At 37.6% G+C, this 19,852-nt stretch overlaps 1 protein-coding gene across 1 annotated transcript in view; it reads left to right on the top strand.

Moving 5' to 3' along the window:
- The first annotated feature begins 586 nt into the window (after positions 1 to 586).
- Positions 587 to 19,852, top strand: part of NRAP (nebulin related anchoring protein) — a 46,958-nt gene continuing 27,692 nt past the window's right edge. The window contains exons 1-16 of the mRNA XM_030950955.1: positions 587 to 824; positions 1,096 to 1,190; positions 1,903 to 1,990; positions 4,162 to 4,266; positions 4,799 to 4,903; positions 5,562 to 5,669; positions 6,548 to 6,652; positions 7,203 to 7,310; positions 8,274 to 8,378; positions 11,184 to 11,288; positions 13,026 to 13,142; positions 14,509 to 14,613; positions 15,553 to 15,660; positions 16,362 to 16,466; positions 18,204 to 18,302; positions 18,805 to 18,909. Of these exons, the coding sequence (XP_030806815.1) occupies positions 753 to 824; positions 1,096 to 1,190; positions 1,903 to 1,990; positions 4,162 to 4,266; positions 4,799 to 4,903; positions 5,562 to 5,669; positions 6,548 to 6,652; positions 7,203 to 7,310; positions 8,274 to 8,378; positions 11,184 to 11,288; positions 13,026 to 13,142; positions 14,509 to 14,613; positions 15,553 to 15,660; positions 16,362 to 16,466; positions 18,204 to 18,302; positions 18,805 to 18,909 (1,635 nt within the window). The 5' untranslated portion in view covers positions 587 to 752. The remainder of the gene's footprint in view (positions 825 to 1,095; positions 1,191 to 1,902; positions 1,991 to 4,161; positions 4,267 to 4,798; positions 4,904 to 5,561; positions 5,670 to 6,547; positions 6,653 to 7,202; positions 7,311 to 8,273; positions 8,379 to 11,183; positions 11,289 to 13,025; positions 13,143 to 14,508; positions 14,614 to 15,552; positions 15,661 to 16,361; positions 16,467 to 18,203; positions 18,303 to 18,804; positions 18,910 to 19,852) is intronic.

Raw genomic sequence — 19,852 nt, 5'->3', positions numbered from 1 at the left:
TTTAGAACTCTTTGAGATAAGAGGCTCTGCCTGCTTCACAGTGCATCCTCCTACACCTGGAGATGGAGTGACAGGTAAATGAAACAGGAAGATATGAAAAAAGAGTGTGCTGACATAATATACAAGGTGAAACTGAGCTGGCACCAAGGGAAAAAAATTAATTACTTGTCTGGGACAATGGCAGTGAACTTCTTCTACATCCACCCAAGGGCCAGGGAGCTTCAAACCCGTCTCAGGCCTGCATCTCTGGTGGTACCTCCTTCTGCTGTGAGGCTGCTCCTAAACACAAAATGCTCCCCCGTGAGGTCACTTGTTTATCAGGGTGAGGAGGAACTTATGGTAAATGCTGCTTCTGTGTGTACTTTTCTCTTCATCCTGGGCCTATGACTGCAAAACTGAAATACAAAATGATCAGGCTCTAGCATTCACATGGATGTGATTCGTTTCTGTGAGTTCATTCTTCTATTTAGAGAAAGATATTGCTGCCCTCCCTTCTGCACTGACACAGTTGCCAAAATAACCACTCTTACTAACTGGCAGCTTTAAAAGCCAGCCTGCAGCTGACTTTGAAACAGAAGGTCAGCAAAGGGAGCAACAGACTTCAATTCAGAGCTTTAATGGGAGCCATTGACCACAGCAAAAGGCCTTGACTGGAGTGTCTAGAGTGTGCTTTGCACAGGCCAAAAAGTCACTTTCATACTCTTTGAACCTTTTGTATAAACCTATATATTTTTCACTCTGTGGATTTCAAGATGAATGTGCAGCCGTGTGCTAGATGTGGCTATGGGGTTTACCCTGCTGAGAAGATTAACTGTATAGATCAGGTCAGTTCTCTTTCTTTATCATTTTGGACTATAATAAATGTACAGATTGGCACTTCTAACACTGTGCAAATCTCTCGCTTCCAAAAGTTCTATGCTCGTAACTGGGTTCAGACCTGAAATGAATTAATAACATGTATATATTTGAAGAAAAAAAATAGTCAGATTCATTAAATGAAGGGTAAGGATCAATAGTGAGATTTTAAACTTAGCAGAATAATAATAATGAAATACAAATCTTGTCTGTTTGGTTTCTCTTTTGTGGCGTATCCAGACGTGGCATAAAGCCTGTTTTCACTGTGAAGTATGCAAGATGATGTTAACTGTAAACAACTTTGTTAGCCATGAGAAAAAGCCTTACTGTCAAGCGTAAGTGTATTTCCCTTTTTTTCCTTCCATTTTATTTTTTAAGCAAAGGTTTAATTTGGCTAGCCATTTTAATATAATGGAAGATCACCATTTGGACTCAGTCTGTCCCATGTGTGATGTGAAATTAGGTATTGTTGGTGCCTTCATGCATATCTTTGGATTTACGTGAATCACAAATGGTGGGAAACTCTTTTTACCATGCATAAAGCTTCCTCATTTGGCCAGTGTGTTAAAAGATACCAAATCAAGTTCCATTTCAGTATTGTGGGAAGAAAATAAAACCAACCACAAAAATCAGTGCTTTCGAAATCAGTGGTTAAGAGTTAACAAGGTTGAGCTAATCATAAGGAAAATGTATAAAATGCAGATTTTGGAGTTGGTTTGTTCTAGGAAGTTTTTATTTTATAATGATCAATTCCTGTCAAATTTGTCAGCAGAAAAAGGAGAGATGACAGTTGTTTTTTATTCTATTATTCTCTTTTGTTATTAGAAACACAGCATTGATATGATGATCATTAAAATTAATTTTGCTCTAGGCACCTACTCCTTACAGTAATAACTTGAATGCAATCTAAGATCTCTGTGTGAGTGGGGGAAGAGATATGTATAGAGGGGTGGAGGCTGGTATTGTGTTTTCCAGTGCTCAGAGAGAACCTTTCTGGTGGGCTGTCTGATACAATCCTAATATCCTTTTACACTTTCCCTTTTCTAGGCACAATCCAAAAAACAATGCATTCACAAGTGTATTTGAAACACCAATAAATATGAATGCAAAAAAACTGTCAGAAGTGGTAAGTGAGGTAAGAAGCTTGAGGGTCAAATGTGTTTGTTCTACATTTTGATAACACATTGATAACATCTCTTGTTTTGTAAGTATAATACGTGCTTTTTACTCACCTTCCTGTGTATGATTCAAACCTCAGCTGGGTTTCAGTCATAATTTTTTTTCAATGCGATTACTCATGTGAAAGAAATCTTAGATCTGGATTTCCTTCTCCTCTCAGAAGGAAAAACTGATTGGAGCTGCTCACCTGTATATCTGATAATCTATACAGAAGCACAGTTCACCTAAACTGCCCAGAGCTGTGCAAACTTAGTGACTAAGCCGGGTTTCACAACCCCTGGAAGCAAGAACAACCAACTTGCTTTGTGATCTCATCAGAAACTGCTACGAAACATCAGATAAATTATAACTAGGTGGGATGCACGCATAAGTTCCCATAAATACTTTGTCGAGTATTTCTGCCGGACCTGAGGTGGGAAAGCAGCAGGTCCGGGCAGCCTGGCAGGGTTTTGCTGGAGGTGTTTTTTGGGGATGGAGGCACATCCCGCTGCGGGCTCTGCCCTGCCTGGTCCAGCCGCCAGGGCGGCTCTGGCCCCCGGGCATTCCCAGCGCCGCCCCCGCACTGATTCCCTCCAGAAACATCATCCTCAAACCTGCACTGCGAGGGGTCTGCTGAAGTAAAAAATACAGGGACGCCCAGTAATCGATGGCTACCTCACTCCTCTGCCTAATGCTGTTTTCTTGAATGTCACGTCTTTATATATCCTAAACCAACATTACTTGTGAATGTATTTCACAGGCAAAGCAATGTGTTTTGATGTGATTAGCCATCACTAAAATTAACAAAGTTGTATTTCTTGGATTATGGCATGCTCAATTCATTCTGATGTCCTGTATTAGCTGTAAAACCTTGATGCACATGAATAGCCTTCGCCAGACACTATCATTTTGTACAGCATTCTTATGCCTCAGTTTTTGCAGTATCATGGGCTGTAACTATTTCGGCAATGACTATCACACTTACTTTAAACTGTGTGTGACAGATCTGCTCAGGAATGAGTTTGGGATTACTGCAGGTTCTATTTCTGGTTTAGGCAGTGATATGAGACTGATACTTCCAGTGCATGTGAGTACACAAGCCAGAGAAATTATAGCTCAAATATCACTTTCCCTTGTTTTATACACCTTAAACACCTTCTGTCCTTTTCAATCACATAATGAGGTTCTGTTCCAGAGGGAAAACTGCTAAGGGTAGTAAAGGAGCTGATTCTGCAGTACCTGCTTAAAGGGAATACTTCTGTAAAAAATTGACAGCAGGAAAACGTTTTGCTAGTAAATGTATAAAATAATGATAACTTGGGAAAAGGTTTCTCTTGCTGCCATGGAAGTTTGTTCTTTTTATATTGAAGTTTATTTCTGATGATGCAGAAAATAGAATGTTTGTTCAATCCCAACACGATGTTCTCACATAAGTCTTATGTTGAGACATCAACTGGGATGCAGACATAACAATTAGGTCTCTCCATACAGAATTTCTGTGTTAGCAGGCAAATCATTCAGCTCTCTGCACTTCTGTGCTTAATTTATAAATGGGAATAATGGTACATGTGCTCAGTAACATTTCTGTCCAGTCAGTTTAAATTCTCTACTCTGGGTAGAGAGTGAGTTGTATAACTGATCTGTGATTTCAGTTGGATTTCTTCTACATGCTAACATGATAAAAGTAGCAGTAAGAACATAATGACCCAGGACTAAATATAGTAGTCATTTACATATGCACAGTTAGGATATGACACTTTGTGGACGCTGTGCAGGGAAATAGGAGAGTATTTTAATATTGCTTGCTTGGTAATATTTTTTTCATCTAATGCATTGACACATCCTGCTTTAAATTTCTTAGGGATTTCAATTCTCATGGGTTATTTCTCCCAAAAGTATTATCTAAATATCAAATTATTCTTTCAGAATGTCATGCCAGGTCTCAGGTGTAATATGCTGCTCCTTTACAGATGTGCAGCTCCTATACTGGCAGAAATCTTAGTGAGAAGCTGGGGTGGACTAGAAAGCAGAGTTTTGGCCTTGGGGCTAAATTCAATCATCACCTTGCCTCTCCTCTTATTCTTTTCCAAAGGGGGTGAGTGTTAGTATGCACTAACAAACTACTAAAATGAGTCATTATCTTTTCAGATAAAATATCGAGAAGAGAGTGAACAAATCAAATCAGTCTTTCAGTGGGATGTAAGGTCCAGAGAAATTGAAAGTGTCTATAAAGCCCAACAATTGGCTACCCAGGTAAGAAATGTCCCTCGAGTCTCCCAGCCAGCAGCCTGCAGGACACCAAGGATTGGTCCTGATTGTCAGGGGTTTAACCATGACATTTCAATGCTAAAAACAATAGCCTTTGCTTCTCATTTGGCTAAACTTTTCAAGACGAAATAGCTCAACTCTAGCTTAGGGTAGAATAATCAGAAGGTGAGGAAGGAAGAGTGTGTCTGTAGTCAGCTGTTGGGGCTGCTGCAGGAACAGCCACAGTCTGTGTGTCTTCTCTCTACTGGCACTGGAGCTTCACAGCAGGAGATCTGATTCCCAGGGGGTGTTATTTGAGCTTCACTCCAGGATCCTAGATCCTGTCATCTTGATGTCAGTTCTTGCTGTACAAGTTCTGCCTTGGCACTCTGAAGGGATGTGGAATGTAGGCCTTGTGCTGCACAATTTCACTTCCACTGCACTGTGTGCTTCCTTTTTTTTTTTTTCCTGTCAGATCAGCTGTTTGAGTACTAAAACCAGGGTGAAGATAGGTAGTTATTTAATTCCTGTTTTGTAGAATGCTTACTATGCTGTCTGTGAGGAAGGAAAATCGTGGTACCCAGGAACAATCCCAGATCCTGAGATGGTCAAGATAACACAGGCACAGAAGGCTCTGACTGATGTAAGTGGACTGGTGTCTGGCTTTATTTTCATGGTCTATCCTATTCTGAAGACTTAAAAATGCATCAAGTCAGTCTTTGGTAAGAAGTCACCTCTAGGCTTTGCAGGAAGGGTATCTGGAGAGTCTGTCTCTGTTAAGATGTTGCCAAAGGAGAGGCTGACATGTTTATTTCTGTCAATAACAATACTTAGCCATCTAAGGGGTTAAAGTCACATAAGAGTTCTATTGCCATCACCCATTTATATATTTTATAACTCAGAAACACTTCAGCTGCTGACCAAACTGAGGTGATCTGATCTAGGAGGCAGTGCTCTTTCTCTCACTAGAGCAGGACTCACAATGAAAAATGTATTTTCTACAGACCAGACTTTTCACTGACTGAATTTCTATGACTGATGAAAATCACTTCTAAATTATCACTGTGTTCATACAATGGGTTAGTGACCTAATCAGCATAGGAAATTAACAGTGTATAATTGATACAAATTAAAAATGCTTTCTGTTGTATGTAGGAAATAGCTGTAACTAACAAAGTGGAAGTTCTTGAATTTATTTTCTTTTGAATAAAGTGATACATACCTCTAGGAAACAGGCATGAAAAGAAGAATTGTATTAAACTACAGTGGATTCTTCTCTAATAAACAAATTCATCTTCCAGTTTCAATATACAGAAGATTTTGAGCCACGAAGAGGCAAAGGCAGCTTCCCTGCTATGATCACTCCAGGTTACCAGGTTGCTAAGAGAGCCAGCCAGCTAAGCAGTGATGTAAGTCACAAAGGTTTTTAATTATATTTTACACTTCTGAATTTGGAGAATCCTGGGTTCAGGCCATTCGCTTGAGATGTTAGATTCTGTGGTGAATATTTGTTATACTGCTACAAAGTGAGAAAATGTTAACATGATGCAGAAAACAAGGTTAATAAAGTACTTGTCCTGGGAAGACAATCATATAGAATAAGTGACAATGTAGATATTTCCTGGAAAATGTAGCAACTTTTGCAAAATTTATCACAATCTGTAAAAGATTGTGACTTGCACTGAAATGTTCATAAAATTCATTACCTTTTCTTTCCCATTAGGGCTGTATTCATCAGATTATTTATATGTGACATTTTAAACTTTATTATTTGAAATCAAATAGCTGTAAGATTAAAATTAATTCATATACAAGCTACTTTAAATTTATGCACAGAAAATTGCTTGTTTATTTAAGACAAATTCACATGAAAAAGATATGTAAAAATAAATCCCCTAAAAATTATTTTAAAGTATTGTATTGTTTTGTGCAGAGATAATATCTACATTGTCATTGCAGTATGATCTTGGGACATTAATGATTATTCTCATGGTGTTTTAATCAAATGTATGGCTCACATAAATCAAGTGAAAGTTTGAATATCTGGGTCCATTTATGTCTGGTTTGGGTTCATATATGTCTGGGTCGATTTATGTCTGGTTTTTGGCATGTATATGATATATACATTCACTTTAAGGAAATTGGACCTTAAGTATATGGATAGCTTCACTGTGGAGGGTGAAGAGTGTCATGACTGCTGTTGCTCATTTTCTCTTGAAGCCTTCTGACATGAGATATACTTTTGCTGCTTATTTGGTGTAATATGGATATATATGTTCCTCTTCAGGTGGAATATAAGCGTGGACATGAAGAGAGAGTTTCAAAGTTCACCTCTGTTGTAGACACTCCAGATATACTTCATGCAAAGGCTGGAGCACATCTTGCAAGTGATGTAAGTAAAACAAAATAGATTGATCTGGTTTTGGCTCTGCAAGTGGTTCCTAGGGTATTTGTAAGCGACTTGTAAATATGAATACAAAGAAAAATTTAAAATTAATATTTTAAAGGCAGACTCGTTTTACCATTAAGCATTTAATACTTTCAGTTGCAAAGACTACATTCAATTTGAGGCCATTTTAGGCTGTCAGAACAGAAGCTAGGGCACCTGTCTGGTCCATACCCAGCAACTGGCTGCCATGCAAAGTAAAGAAAGAAGCTGACTGACTCTAGCATAAATAGAGCAGGATCTTGCAGACACCTTAAGTATTTTCTTTAAACAACTCTCTTCATCCTACACCCTGAACAAGACAAAGAGGCCGTACAGAAGATGTGTGATTGTGTAGTTAAAGACCAAATTGCAAAGATTCAGACTTCATGGTTCATCTTCCTTTTGGCAGATGACAGCCATGGAGCACCTGACTCTGCAACTTTAAGGATTGATTAAGTGTGCAATCAAGACATATTTGTTCTAATTGCTTCTGAACTGTCTTGATTTTTTACAGTTGAAATACACAGAAGACTTTGAAGAACGGAAGGGAAAAGGCAGCTTTCCTGCTATGATCACTCCAGCTTATCAAATAGCCAAGAGAGCAAATGAATTAGCCAGTGATGTAAGTGTCCAAAGAAAAGTCTATTTTGGGAAAGGAAATATTAAACTGTCACACAAATTTTGAATTGAAACATTTGCTGGCAGAAATTCCATGAGCATGGCATACTGATCTTCCCTAGCTTTCTTTTCCTTTCTAAACATAACAAACCACAACACTCCTGAATTCTTTAATAAGAACCATAAAAGGACACCTGTGTTTCTTCAAAATGTCCAGCTAATTGTGCTTTGTTATTGTAAACTGAAAGAAAAGCTCTTTTTGTTGGAGAAGGTATCATATGGAAGAACATATAACTCAAAGGAAGTGAATTTAAAACATTGTTAAGAGTCATTGAGGAAGAGATCCATAATTTTGAACGTAAAAGCAACTGACTAAAACAATAACATGTTTTTATTTGCCTTTGATCTGTGGAAAACCCTTCACTTTTGTCAGCAAACACACATGGTGATTAAAGGGCAACATCAGGTTACAGGCATTGTTTTGACTTTAGCAAATGTAGTGCAAATCTTGGTCTAAACTTGAAGGTTGATTGCCTAAAATTCCCTTTATCACTGGGGATAAAGCATCTTTCAGAAACAAACCCATTTATTGCTGGGGTTCAGGTGACCCTGTGGTAAAAAAGTGCTCTGTGGTGACCATGAATTTGCATTACAATCAGTTCTGCTTTTTTAAACTGCTGGAGCATCAGGGATTAGCCACTGTCAAGCAGGTGGTGCTGAACACATTGACCCAGTGGTCTGAGTTGAAATGGCAAGTCCTGTGCTCCTAGTGCATTATTAAGTACACCACTAGTTCTGTTTTTATATCTTCAAGTGGCATGTTTGACTTGTGCAGGTTGGTGGCAATGGGAATTTTGACAATCCTTTATTGACAACATGTGCATGCCATTGGTTGTAATTTATTGTGCAGCATCTGTGAACCAGACTAAACTCACCCGGATTATTTGTTTCCTTTTTCTCCTGTTAGGTGAAGTATCATCAAAGATATGAAAAAGAGATCAAGGGCAAAGCCAGCCATACAGCTGGAACAGATGTTGCTTTTGCAAGAGAAAATGCAGATCAGTATGGACAGGTATGCAACATCCAAGGGATAGCCATGCTGGTATTGATCATTACTGCAGCTGATTGCTCAAGGCTTCAGAAACTGGTGGCACCTATTTTCACTTTGTTTTCCTGTGTGAGAAAACAAAGTTTCTAGAGAAAGAATGGTGTACAAACAGCACTGCGCTCCTGAAGTGTAATGTATCTGTCACTGGCACCTGAAGATGTGACTGCAAGGCGGCTGCACTGTCACTGCATGACCCTTATGGTAGGGCCATTGCTAAAGTCTGACCTTGGCAAATTTTATCTGTGTGCATGTACACACTCTGCATTTCTATTGTGGTGTTGTTATGTATCACACTGAAATGTGCTTACTTGAGGAAATATTCCCATTCCATGAATAAGGAAATTCAGTCAGGAGAAAAGCTAAAGGTTTGTGAAATGGTAGAAAGCTGGCAGAGACTTAGGTGCCTTTTCCCTGTGGGTATTTTCACAAACCTTAGGAGCTTTGCAGCTCTAAATATGTGTGAACAGCACTGAGTCTCTCAGACACACAATCTCTCAGATTTCACCTCCTCTACAAAAGGGGAATTATAAACCTGATAAGCTATACCTCTGTATTTGTGGAACCAGATAGGCTTTAGTTCTGTTTTGGTCAGTGGCATTCATTTTGCTTATGTTTCATTTTTAAGGGAATACAATTGGTTTTGTCATTGCCCAAAATGCACCTAAATTCCAATTAGACTGGGGGAATAGCACAGCTATATAGAACTGAATGCAGTTAAATGGAATTTGAAAGGAATTGAATAGTGGTGTTGTATAAAGAAAACTAAATGGGTAATCTCAGGGTTTTTTGTCCTGCTCCTCAGTAGGTCCATATACTTCGGAGAAATGAAGGAATAGGGGCTGTATTTTCCTAAAACCTTTGGTATTTTACATTTCTTCACTTCTTCAGTTGAAATGTACATTTAGTATTCTGTGGAAAGCAAACCATCCCTGAAGAATATGAGTTTAGAATTGTAGCAGTGGAGCCTTCAATTACTTCTGTCTTTTGAGCAGCTACAAGTTTTAATAGGAATAAACAAATAAAATGAATTTGAAAAAGCACTAATTACATTTCCAAGCATTAGAATGCTTCTGTTTTAGAATTAATTTAAGTTTTCTTTCTTTGAAAATGTCTTTGAAACTTCAGTCATGGACTTCAAATTCGATTTGAGTTTTAATCTTTATAGATTGGATACTGATATTATTAGTCAAATAACATAGAGTCACTGAAATTAATGGATCTTTCTGAGTAAATTGTGACTTAACATGGGTAAAGAGATTAGATTTCTAACTGTTGAGATCATTAACAATGAATTAAGTGTGCATCAGACAGATATATATAGATATATATATGTACATGCATATTTTTATAGATAACATGAGACAATTTAAGGAATCTTACAGTAAAATTCCTGTGCTGAGCATCTGTTTTGTTCATGTTTAAAAACCTTAGAGTGGCTACAATAGTTTTCTGAAACTTTGAATATACGCACAATATTAGAAATTATATTAAAATGTATTTAAGAAAGTTAGACTCAAAAGATAGGTTGGTTTGGAGAATTCAGACTCATTAATGGTATTTTTAGACGCTAACTCAGCTGATTGTTCAACTGTATTTTTTCTTTTCTGTGCCTGTTTATAGAATAATTTAATGCCATTGTAAGTACTGTTCACCAATGTGCATCATAATGTCCACGAACTTGTGGTGTGACCTATTTTAAAACATAACTTTGATGTTGCCCAAAATGACCAACAATGAATGGTTTTGCACTGAGAACACACAAAAGAGATATCCCAGATATTTTTAGCCATTCCTATCTGTGCTCTCCATGGCATTCTTGACATGCATTCTATTCATGGCCCATTCTATTTTCACTCAAACTGCCTCTTCACTACAAAAAAATTACAAAATATTGCAGAGAAGACACATTACACTTTATCTCACTTGTTCTTATTCTTGTTTGTACTCCATATTCTCCCCAGATCTTGCCATAGAAGGCTTTGAGATTATTGTTGTCCTTTACATTAAAAAAAATCTCCAGTATTTTGCTGTTAAACTATCTAAGTTGTTTTCAAATTGTCAGATATTTACACATAAACTTATCTATAGATGGATTTAAGGGTGTTACTTCCACAACAATTGGGTTTTTTAAATCAGACAAATGGAATTTTTGATTTTGTTCACTAAGGAGTTTGGCATTTTGATATCTAGGTATCTCTGCTTCATTTATTAATCTCTCTTCAAAATACATCACTGCACTAGTGAACTATTATTTTTGGTCAATTATGGTGTGAAAAATGACCATGGAAAGATCAAGCAGCTCCTGTAACACCACAAAGGAAGGCTGATCCTATGTCAAACTTGTTAACTTTAAGCCACTAAAGTTTAAAGTGTAAAGTTTAAAGTTTAAGTTAGCTGGGCTAACCAAGGCATTAGCTATTTTTATAAAATTCCAGGAAAACATATGTATTGACAAACAGAGAGGCAAGCAGATATCATCTCTGTGGGAAATGAGGTGAGAGCAGAATGGTGTATGTCATTGTACACTTGAATGCTATCTTTAACACAGCTAATAGCTACCTAAATTTCTCTTGGAATGCAGCACAGGTACATTCAGAGGCATAGGTAATTTAACAGGTCAATTTATTCTTATATTTTGGTCATTTTTCATTAAAAAAGCGTCATTGAAGCCATGAACCTTCCTGCTAACAAGGACTGTGGGGCTTTGCAAAATAACCCATGGCCCCACCTGCTCATGTGTGATGAGTAAACAGTCTGAATTTTCTTCAGGGATATATGGATGAGTTTGAGGAACGCAGAGGGAAAGGAAGCTTTCCTGCTATGATCACTCCAGCTTATCAAAATGCCAAGAAAGCAAATGAATTGGCAAGTGATGTAAGTATGAAACCTGAATCAATACAATTCATAAACAATTAAAAACAGCAGTTTGTCAGAGCAGTGCCTGGGAGGAGAATGCTAAAACTGCACTTGAGAAGTAAACAAAAGTGACATTTTGCTGTAGTGCTGGGAACTGGATGGCTCAGGGGATTAATAACATCCATTAATAGAAGGGGGCACAGCTCCAACTTGCATGAGGGAGGAGATGGATGTAGCAACTAATGGGGATCCCTACTGTTAGGTTAACCCTCCTGGCAAATCTGCACCTGTATTATTAATGAAACCTTCAACTGCCTTAATCATCCTGTGGACTACTGTGGTATTCCCAGTAGTGAATAAATGGAGGATGAATGAACTGTACTGGTTTTGATATTTTGATGTATCATGCCTCCAGCACAAAGCAAGTCATATGGAGGTAAAGAAGCAGAGAGTATGACACTGTCACTTCACAAAAGTGAGCTTATTTCTGGGATGTAATTTCTGGTGGTAAACGAAAGAGTTGGCAAAGAGGTGGTGGTGTGTGATTCCTGCATCCAGCCCGTCCATTAGAGGGCCTCAGCCCTATTTGGGGAGACCATTTCTGGCAGTGACAAAAAAATGGGTCAGTCTGTAGGTCAGTACCCTGTGGCTGCTCTGAAGGGCTCCTGTGAGTGACAACTTTTGTAGTGTGGGCACCTGTCCCCACTGGGGCTGCCTGGGCTGATGAGCTCTGTCTGTCTTCTGGGCAGAGAACAGATGGTGGAGCCTTTCAGCTTGTGTTAGTGTGGACTAGACACAAGCAATAAACCGGAGTGAGAGGATCAGTCATGTTCTGTTACCTGAGCTTATCACTGAGAGAATATAAAACACCTCAAATCCTCCGTGACCAATCCCAGTTTGGTGACAAACTCAGTGATCCCCTGTTTAAACATGGAATATTTAACCTTTCCAGATAAAGATCGCAGTTTGATAGGTTTTGAAAATGCTAATGGTCAGTAGTTTCCTCAGTAATTTATAATACGTAGAGAGAAGAGGAGGATTGCTTCATGGAAGTAACATTTGCACACTACAGTACTTACCAACTTTCCTTATAGTTTTAAAGCCTGAGGAAATGTGTGCAGACTTGGAAAATAAAAAAAAACCAAACTACTTTGCATTTCAGTTCATGTAAAATAATTTATAAAAGGCCAAGTACTACCTCTCTTCACCCATCCAAGTCCAATTTATGTCAAAAACCTGATGTCTAAATTTAATTTAGAAATCCCTTATTTCAATCTTGATTTCGTGGAGAAATATAATTCCCTTAAACACATTAAAAGTACAAAAACATAGAGCTTTTTTTAAAAGCTGGTTTCTACAGAAGGAAAAGTTTGCAGACTGCTTGATGACTATCTGTAATCCTCTGACTAAAATTAAGTACTGAGGATTAACTTCATTAATAGAAGAGCACACAAGCTCCAGCCAAGAATCTGCTAGTAATCTCTTCAAGCTATGAACAACAACCACTGCTGTTCAGTCTATGTCAGAAATTTATAAAACATGCTATCTAGTAAATGTCTTGAGAGGGACTGTGAAGGGTTATGGGGTTATATTTGGGTTATTCAAGGCAGTAAATACAGTGTTTCAGCTTGGCAAGTTCCGTTTACTTATCAAAGCAAGCACAGGGAAGATATTATCCTGACTCATGAAGCCAGTCTAAATAGTAAGGATGAAAAGATGCACATCTATTTTATAATTCTCCCTACTTCTTTTCAGATAAAATACAAGAAAGATCTTTCCAAGATGAAAGGTGCAGCTCACTTTCACTCCCTAACAGCTGAAGACAACTTGGTCCTTAAACAAGCCCAAAGTGTTAACAAGCTTGTCAGTGAGGTAAGGGCTTGAATCGATCCCTTAACAAGTTTGGGAGCAGCTCATACAAACATTTGTGTTTGATGAGTAAGGAGTGCAAGTTAAAAAAAAAAGCTGTTGTTCTTACTGCATTGTACATAACAAAAATCATCTATGTGTAGCACAGAAACTGGAGAGAAAAGCTCAAGAACAGATCTTTACACACTGTGTTCTGACCCTTCCAATCATCTGTGTGAAAGTGTGGGAAATGAACCCCAGGAGAGTGATTCTAGTTCTGACCATGTGAAGAATTGAAATCTGACAAAAAACCCATCCCAAACCTGAATTGTGCTTTTAATATGATATTAAGATATAAAGCTTTAGAATGAATTTGGTGTGTACCTTAGAGTGTCTCAGAGGGTATTCTAATAATCAAAAAATAAGAACAGAGACAAAATTTAAACCATTCTAGTTATGCAGATTTCTGTTTGCTTCCATCCTGTGAAAGACTGTGAGTCACTGATAATTGATTCTTTTTCTGCTTGATAAGGGAAGATTGCAAGAGAATTCTCAGTAGATTCTGAATTATTAATTTATTTATAGTGTCATATCAGCTATAAAACTATTAATAAATGTGAGTTTCTAGAACTTCCCCATGGCAGTTTAAAAACTTATACTCTTGAGATGTCAAAGTATAAAACCTTCAATAATGAAAAACCCCTGGAAGTAGGGCTGGAAGGGGCCTCCTGGGCCAATGATTCCTGGCTCCTGCTGCTTCAACACAGCACTGTATAATCCTCCTATTCCAATTTCTAGCCTACATTTATTCCTGTCCACTTTATTACCACTGTGTTTTGTGCTAGCGTTGCCCTTTAGTTTAAAAAGTTCTTCTCCCTGCATGGTTACTTTTCTGAGAGGTTTACAAATATATCATTTTCTTCTCTCTGCCTTTGATTTCCTCAGCTAAGCAAGCTGAGTTCCTCTCATCTCTCTGTCTTTCACTGCAGCTGTTACAGGCTGAGTTCCTTAAACAGGAATGACTGTAAGAGTACAAAAGCCCTTGCTGAGGTCTTGCTGGAATTTGGTACATGGCACATTTGTACATGTTCATTTGCTGCATGCTCACCTTAGAATTTCTTTGTATATCATTGTTTTTGTTAATAGTTTCCCTCCTGTCACTGTCTTCTATAGTTTGCAGAGGATGAAATTGCATTTCTTTTGCCTACAAAATGAGAACTGAGTATATGAATATTCTCTTCATATTAATTTTCATCATATGCCTTCTGATGAACACCATGTGTCAAAATCTCTGAACAGTGGGTCTGCCTAATAAAAAGTGTGTGAAGGAACTTGATAGAGCAGATTAAGGTTTTACCATATCTTCCCGTTGTGCATTTTTGTCACTAAGGTGGAGTACAAGAAGGACCTTGGAAACAACAAAGGCTACAGCGTGAACTACTGTGACACTCCACAATTCAAGAATATGAGCAAGATCTCAAAATTCACCAGTGATGTAAGTTTTCAGTGCCTGGTGTGTGGCTTGCTTGCCTGGGTAGCTGCTGGAATCACAGGTCATCTGTGAGTGTGTGTTTCACAGAAATGTGTGCTGGAAATGTGATTATAACTCATTTTAGACTGTTTTTGTACAACACTTATCCTAGTGTGTCCTGATGTATAGCTGGGGCTCATTTCATTTAGGATTATGAAAATAACTGCTATGGTATTTGGAAGAAAGGTCACTTACCAGGTACTGCTGATCTAGAGAAGTAGCAGAGTTGTTACTCTGGTCTGCCATAATTATTACTTATTTCATTGTGCATGTCCATTTCCTGACTGGACAGGTAGGCAGAAGATACTTCACCAGAGTTTATGCCAGAGAAAAACATAATTACTGCGTGAAAATAATCAGTGTTAATAGTTATACCTCTGGTTTCTCATGAAATACAATTTTGTTTCATACTGCCTCTTACCATTCTCTAAAATCCAGAGGAGGAAATATTTTGCCATACAGTTGAGGTGGCTGAATGATCAATTTTTCTTGTCAAATCTCCCACTCTGGGATTGGTGAAAGATGCACCAAAACAACCCAATTCTGTTCTTTCTTAATTGACAAATATTGTCTCCCTGGGACTTTTTTCTAGTATTTATTTCTGATGAAACACAGATGTATCTTCTTTATGTGGCATTTAGGTGATATGAAGAGCAGGTAAATGATATCTGCTAGTAAAAGAAACTCACTGAAGGTTTTAGGTTTTTTTTTTTTTTTTTAATACTAAGTCTGCTGTGGACTAATGAGTTCCTGTATTGGATCAGCACTAGCAGACCAGAGCTGTAAAAATTTTCTCCCTGCTGTAAAATATGGAAACTCCTAAAAGCTGAAACTCTTCACTAGAAAAGCTGAATATATTTTCTCAGGGTATTTTTATCTTTTTATTCTTTTTTTTTGGTACAGCTTAAGTACAAAGAAACCTACCAGAATGAGATGAAAGGTCACTATGTGGGTATTGGCATGGACAAGAGGATGCTCCATGCCATGAAGGTTGGCAGCTTGGCAAGCAATGTGAGTCGCTTTTAATCACACTTGTGTGCTTGTGGCCTCCTTGTCTTTCAGTTTTTTCCAGAATTAAGTTGATAGAAAACTTTAGATCATACTGTACTGGGGATCTGATGGATAGATGTGTTGAGAAGACGGGAAATTCTGGAAACCCTTTTGTACTGTTTTATGGCTCACTGTGTGGAAGAAGTTAAAATAAGAAATTTCAGTGATCTGGCAACATACTGAGATCCTTCAGTTTTCTTTGACATCAGTAGGATGCTGAAGGTTGTTTGCCACCACCCCCAGGGTCAGACCTTTGCTGGAAAAAACAGTCTTTAATGAAGATTTCTGGATTCCAATTTAATTTACTGGGTTAGTCAAGAAGCTATTTCAGTACATACCATTCCTTCAAGTACATTATTTACAAATCTGTAAGAAGCTTGAGAACTAAGCAGAAAGATAAAAGAGATGTGTCATAGGTGGAAGTTAAGTTAATGCTCCCACTGTTGGCATTGGATTAATTGAGAAGCTGAAAAAGAATCAATTAGTGGCTAAACTATGCAAATAATTTCATTTTCTTTGTCACTCATGACATTGAACTTACTTTGTTTCTTGCATTTAATATTAATATTATTGTTTCTCCTTTCCTCTTGACTGATAATTATTCAAACAAATGACAGCTGAAAAAAAAAAGAATGATTTTTTTTGTTCTCCTTGTGTTTCAGATAGCCTATAAGTCTGATTACAAACATGATGGTGTTGACTACAATTACCCAGCTACTCTCACTCCTTCATACCAGACAACAAGAAAGTTGGTCCCTTTGAAAGATGTAAATAATTTTATGTTTTTGTTTTGGTTTTTTTTTTTCCCCTGTGACTTGCATAGCTCATCATCTCTCTGTAGGAGAGATTGTGATAGATTGCATGTGTCAAATGATGATTTAATGACAGGAGCAAACAGCCATTGCTAACAAAGTTAAAGCAAAAAAGTGCAGTGTCAAGAGGTCTCAGAGCAGTAGAAAGTGCTGCCCTGTCCTGTTGCTGGTGTCAGTTCAGCACAGATTGTGGAGTGATGTGAAATCTGTGGCTTCTGCCCTATCCCAGCTCTGTGCTGCAAAGGTCTCACCACCCTGGGGCAGCTTCAGCAGCAGCATCAAGCACTGAAAGCACAGGGAGACTAAAACAGAATTGTGAATCCTTTGTGAATTCCCTGGGACTGGGGTTCCCCTTTGGAGGGGAATGGTCACAGAACCTTCCTCCTCCTGAGAGAGGAGCCCCTGTGCCCCTGAGGAAGTGTTTGGTACACTTCAACTCTTAAGTTGAACTCTTGCCTCTGCAGCAGTAAATTCAGCTTTGCCTTTGTAAAAACTGAAAACAGTAAAATTCAGTTTTTGTTTGCTTACTGTGTGAGAGAGCTCTGTTCTTAAAGAGTTCAAGGTAAACATAGATTGGTGTCCAAAATGTAAAAAATGTCTCAGCAATTCCAGTGGCTCTACAATTGATAGTCAGCATCAGGGTTTGAAGCACATAATTCCACAGAGACTCAGTTCCACCAGTTGTGGTCTAGGATTTTGCATTATTCCCAGGACTTGTGCACTCCCAAATAACCAACATGCTTACTCTGAACTCTTTTAGGAAAACACCTCTCTCATACACTAAGCAATCACAAATAGCAATATATACTCAGTTTCAGTTAAAAAGAAATGATCCCTTTCCATGGAATTAAAATTCTCTCTGTTTCTGAGGAAGCAAATGCACTGCTTCAAATACATTAATCACTTTGGACCTGTGAGATAGTTCAGGCCTTTTTTCCTAGCTTTTATCATTCTGGCAGAATGAGGAAGTTTATGTGAGGATACAGGAGATAAGAAGGTTTGCATTGAAATAGTTTCAGTAACTCAAAGTCTCCAGAAATATGCTCCACTTTACTGGAAAGAAGTGTTCTTAAGAAACTAGTTTTAAACAATGTGATTTGCAATGTTTGCAAAGTGGTGATTAACTACAGTGAATATTAATGAGGGCCTACAAAGAATAATAATTGTGTTTTGCAGCAACAGGTTTGAAAGGAAGTAACATATGATTTTTTTATCATGCATAATTTGGGGCTTTAACATATTTATTTTATAACTTATTGTTGTTGCTACCACATTAGTGTGTTAGTAATTTAATGGACTTCAGTCCTCTTGTTAGCTGACATTAAAATGACTTTTTTTGGTGTATAAATATGTATTTTTCTTTTCTCAATATCCACACAAAACTCTGACCACACAGGGAATTTCTGTGGTTAATTTATTGCATTAAAACTCAGAAAAGACCAAATATAAGAGAGTTCATTTGCTCTATCCAGTGGTACACTGGACAGACCACTTCATAAGCAGTTACAATAATTCTTGTCTGCTAAAGACAAAAATAGACTAAATGATGGTTAAGAAAATGAGTTTTATTATGGTTTAAGTAATATTTTATCCAGAGTTTTAGTTAGCAAAACTTCATCTAGTCAATCTCTCATTTTCTGGTCTGACTATTTCTTCCTTTACTAATTTTTTTTAAATTTAATTTTAAATTAGGTAAACTACAGGCAAAGCATAGACAAGCTGAAGTACAGCTCTGTGGCCAGCACTCCACAAATTGCTCAAGCCAAAATAAATGCACAGCAGCTCAGTGATGTAAGTTCTCCCATCATTAGCTCCTGTTGTTTATTAGAATGATGAGATAATTAAATTTCATAGCATTTGTAGCCTTATGTGTTTTATTCTTGACAGTTCTTCAACAGATGCATAGCCAAACCAAGAATATATTGAATAAAATCACTTGAAAAAATGTGGCAAGCATAGCAGTGGATTTGTCTCCACTTTTAAGATTTGTATTAGTGTGCTTTTTTAAGAAATTATTTTCTGTGTATTTATTAAGGCAAGGTTTAAAATTATATCTTTTGTACTTAAAGATAATCAGTGACTCTTTTATTTACAGAATAAATTTTCACTTCCTACTGCTTAAGTAAAGGTTAGCCTTACAGCCTTCATACTTGCATCACTAATTCCTATGAATGTATTTATAATTTATGGCACCAATAACCTGAAATTTAATGGCAATTATTCAGTCTATTTTTTATATTTTTGTTATGTTAAAAATAACTGAGTTTCTTGTTGACCGTTTCAACATACACAGGTGAACTACCGAGCCCAGTATGAGAAGACAAAATCAAATTACACTCTACCTCAGGATGTACCACTGTTAGTGAAAGCCAAAGCCAATGCTGAGTTATACAGTGAGGTAAGTCAAGCCTTGAGGAAATACTGGCATTCATGATGCTGTTAATAGACTGAAATTGCTGTAAAAATGATGACACACTTTCTGGAAGTATTTAGCATTTATTATTTGGCTTTGTACTAAACAACATGAAATATGGTGCCCAGAATAGATGGAGATCCAATTTCAAGGACAGTGAAACCTCTAAACTTTTTTTTCCCAAGATATTTTCTGATGATCTGAATTTCTTTAAACCAGTAAATCAGTATTCACTCCTCAAAATTAACTGCTTCTGAGGTGAAATTTGTAAGAAGAACCAACATTTGCACAGTTCTAGTAATTCAAAGTCCACTGAAGTCAATGGAAAGAAACAGTGACTTCAGCAAACTTGGATCAAGCCCACTGCTGGGCTTGATGAAAAGCAGGATAAATATAAACATGCAAAAAGCCAAATCCAGAGACTGGGGCTTCCTGAAAACCTTCTACCTTCATTAGGTGCATGCAGAGTATGGATGAAAGCATACTTGATCTTGCTTTAATGGAATTTCACGTGGAATCTTGAAAAAGAGCTTAAAAAACTATTACTTAAAAAAACTATTATTCCACCAACTTTCAGAAGTTAAGGCTGTGATTCTCACACATTTCACTGGTATTTGTGAGATAGTGGCTCATGAGTATGCTTTTGAAGACAATCTGACCATGAAGGATGCTGCTTCACCCTGTGGGTGGTCTCAGGGCACACCAGCTGGATTCCTTTTGAATGCTCTCTCATGTAAAGAACTGCACCTTCAAATTTAGTGCCTGGGACTTGACTGGTTATAGTTTGGGGGTGGGAAAGAAAAATCCTAAAATGAGTGTTTCTCAGCATTAGCTGTTCTGCGTACGGATCAGCTCCTATATTGGGACTTTCCATCAATATTTTCCACCATATTTCATGTTGTTTAGTACAAAGCCAAGTGAAAAATGC

Source organism: Camarhynchus parvulus, chromosome 6, assembly GCF_901933205.1.
Source record: "Camarhynchus parvulus chromosome 6, STF_HiC, whole genome shotgun sequence".
Classification (NCBI taxonomy): domain Eukaryota; kingdom Metazoa; phylum Chordata; class Aves; order Passeriformes; family Thraupidae; genus Camarhynchus; species Camarhynchus parvulus.
Note: the sequence above shows the minus strand (reverse complement) of the source record. Positions and strands in the feature narration are given on the sequence as shown.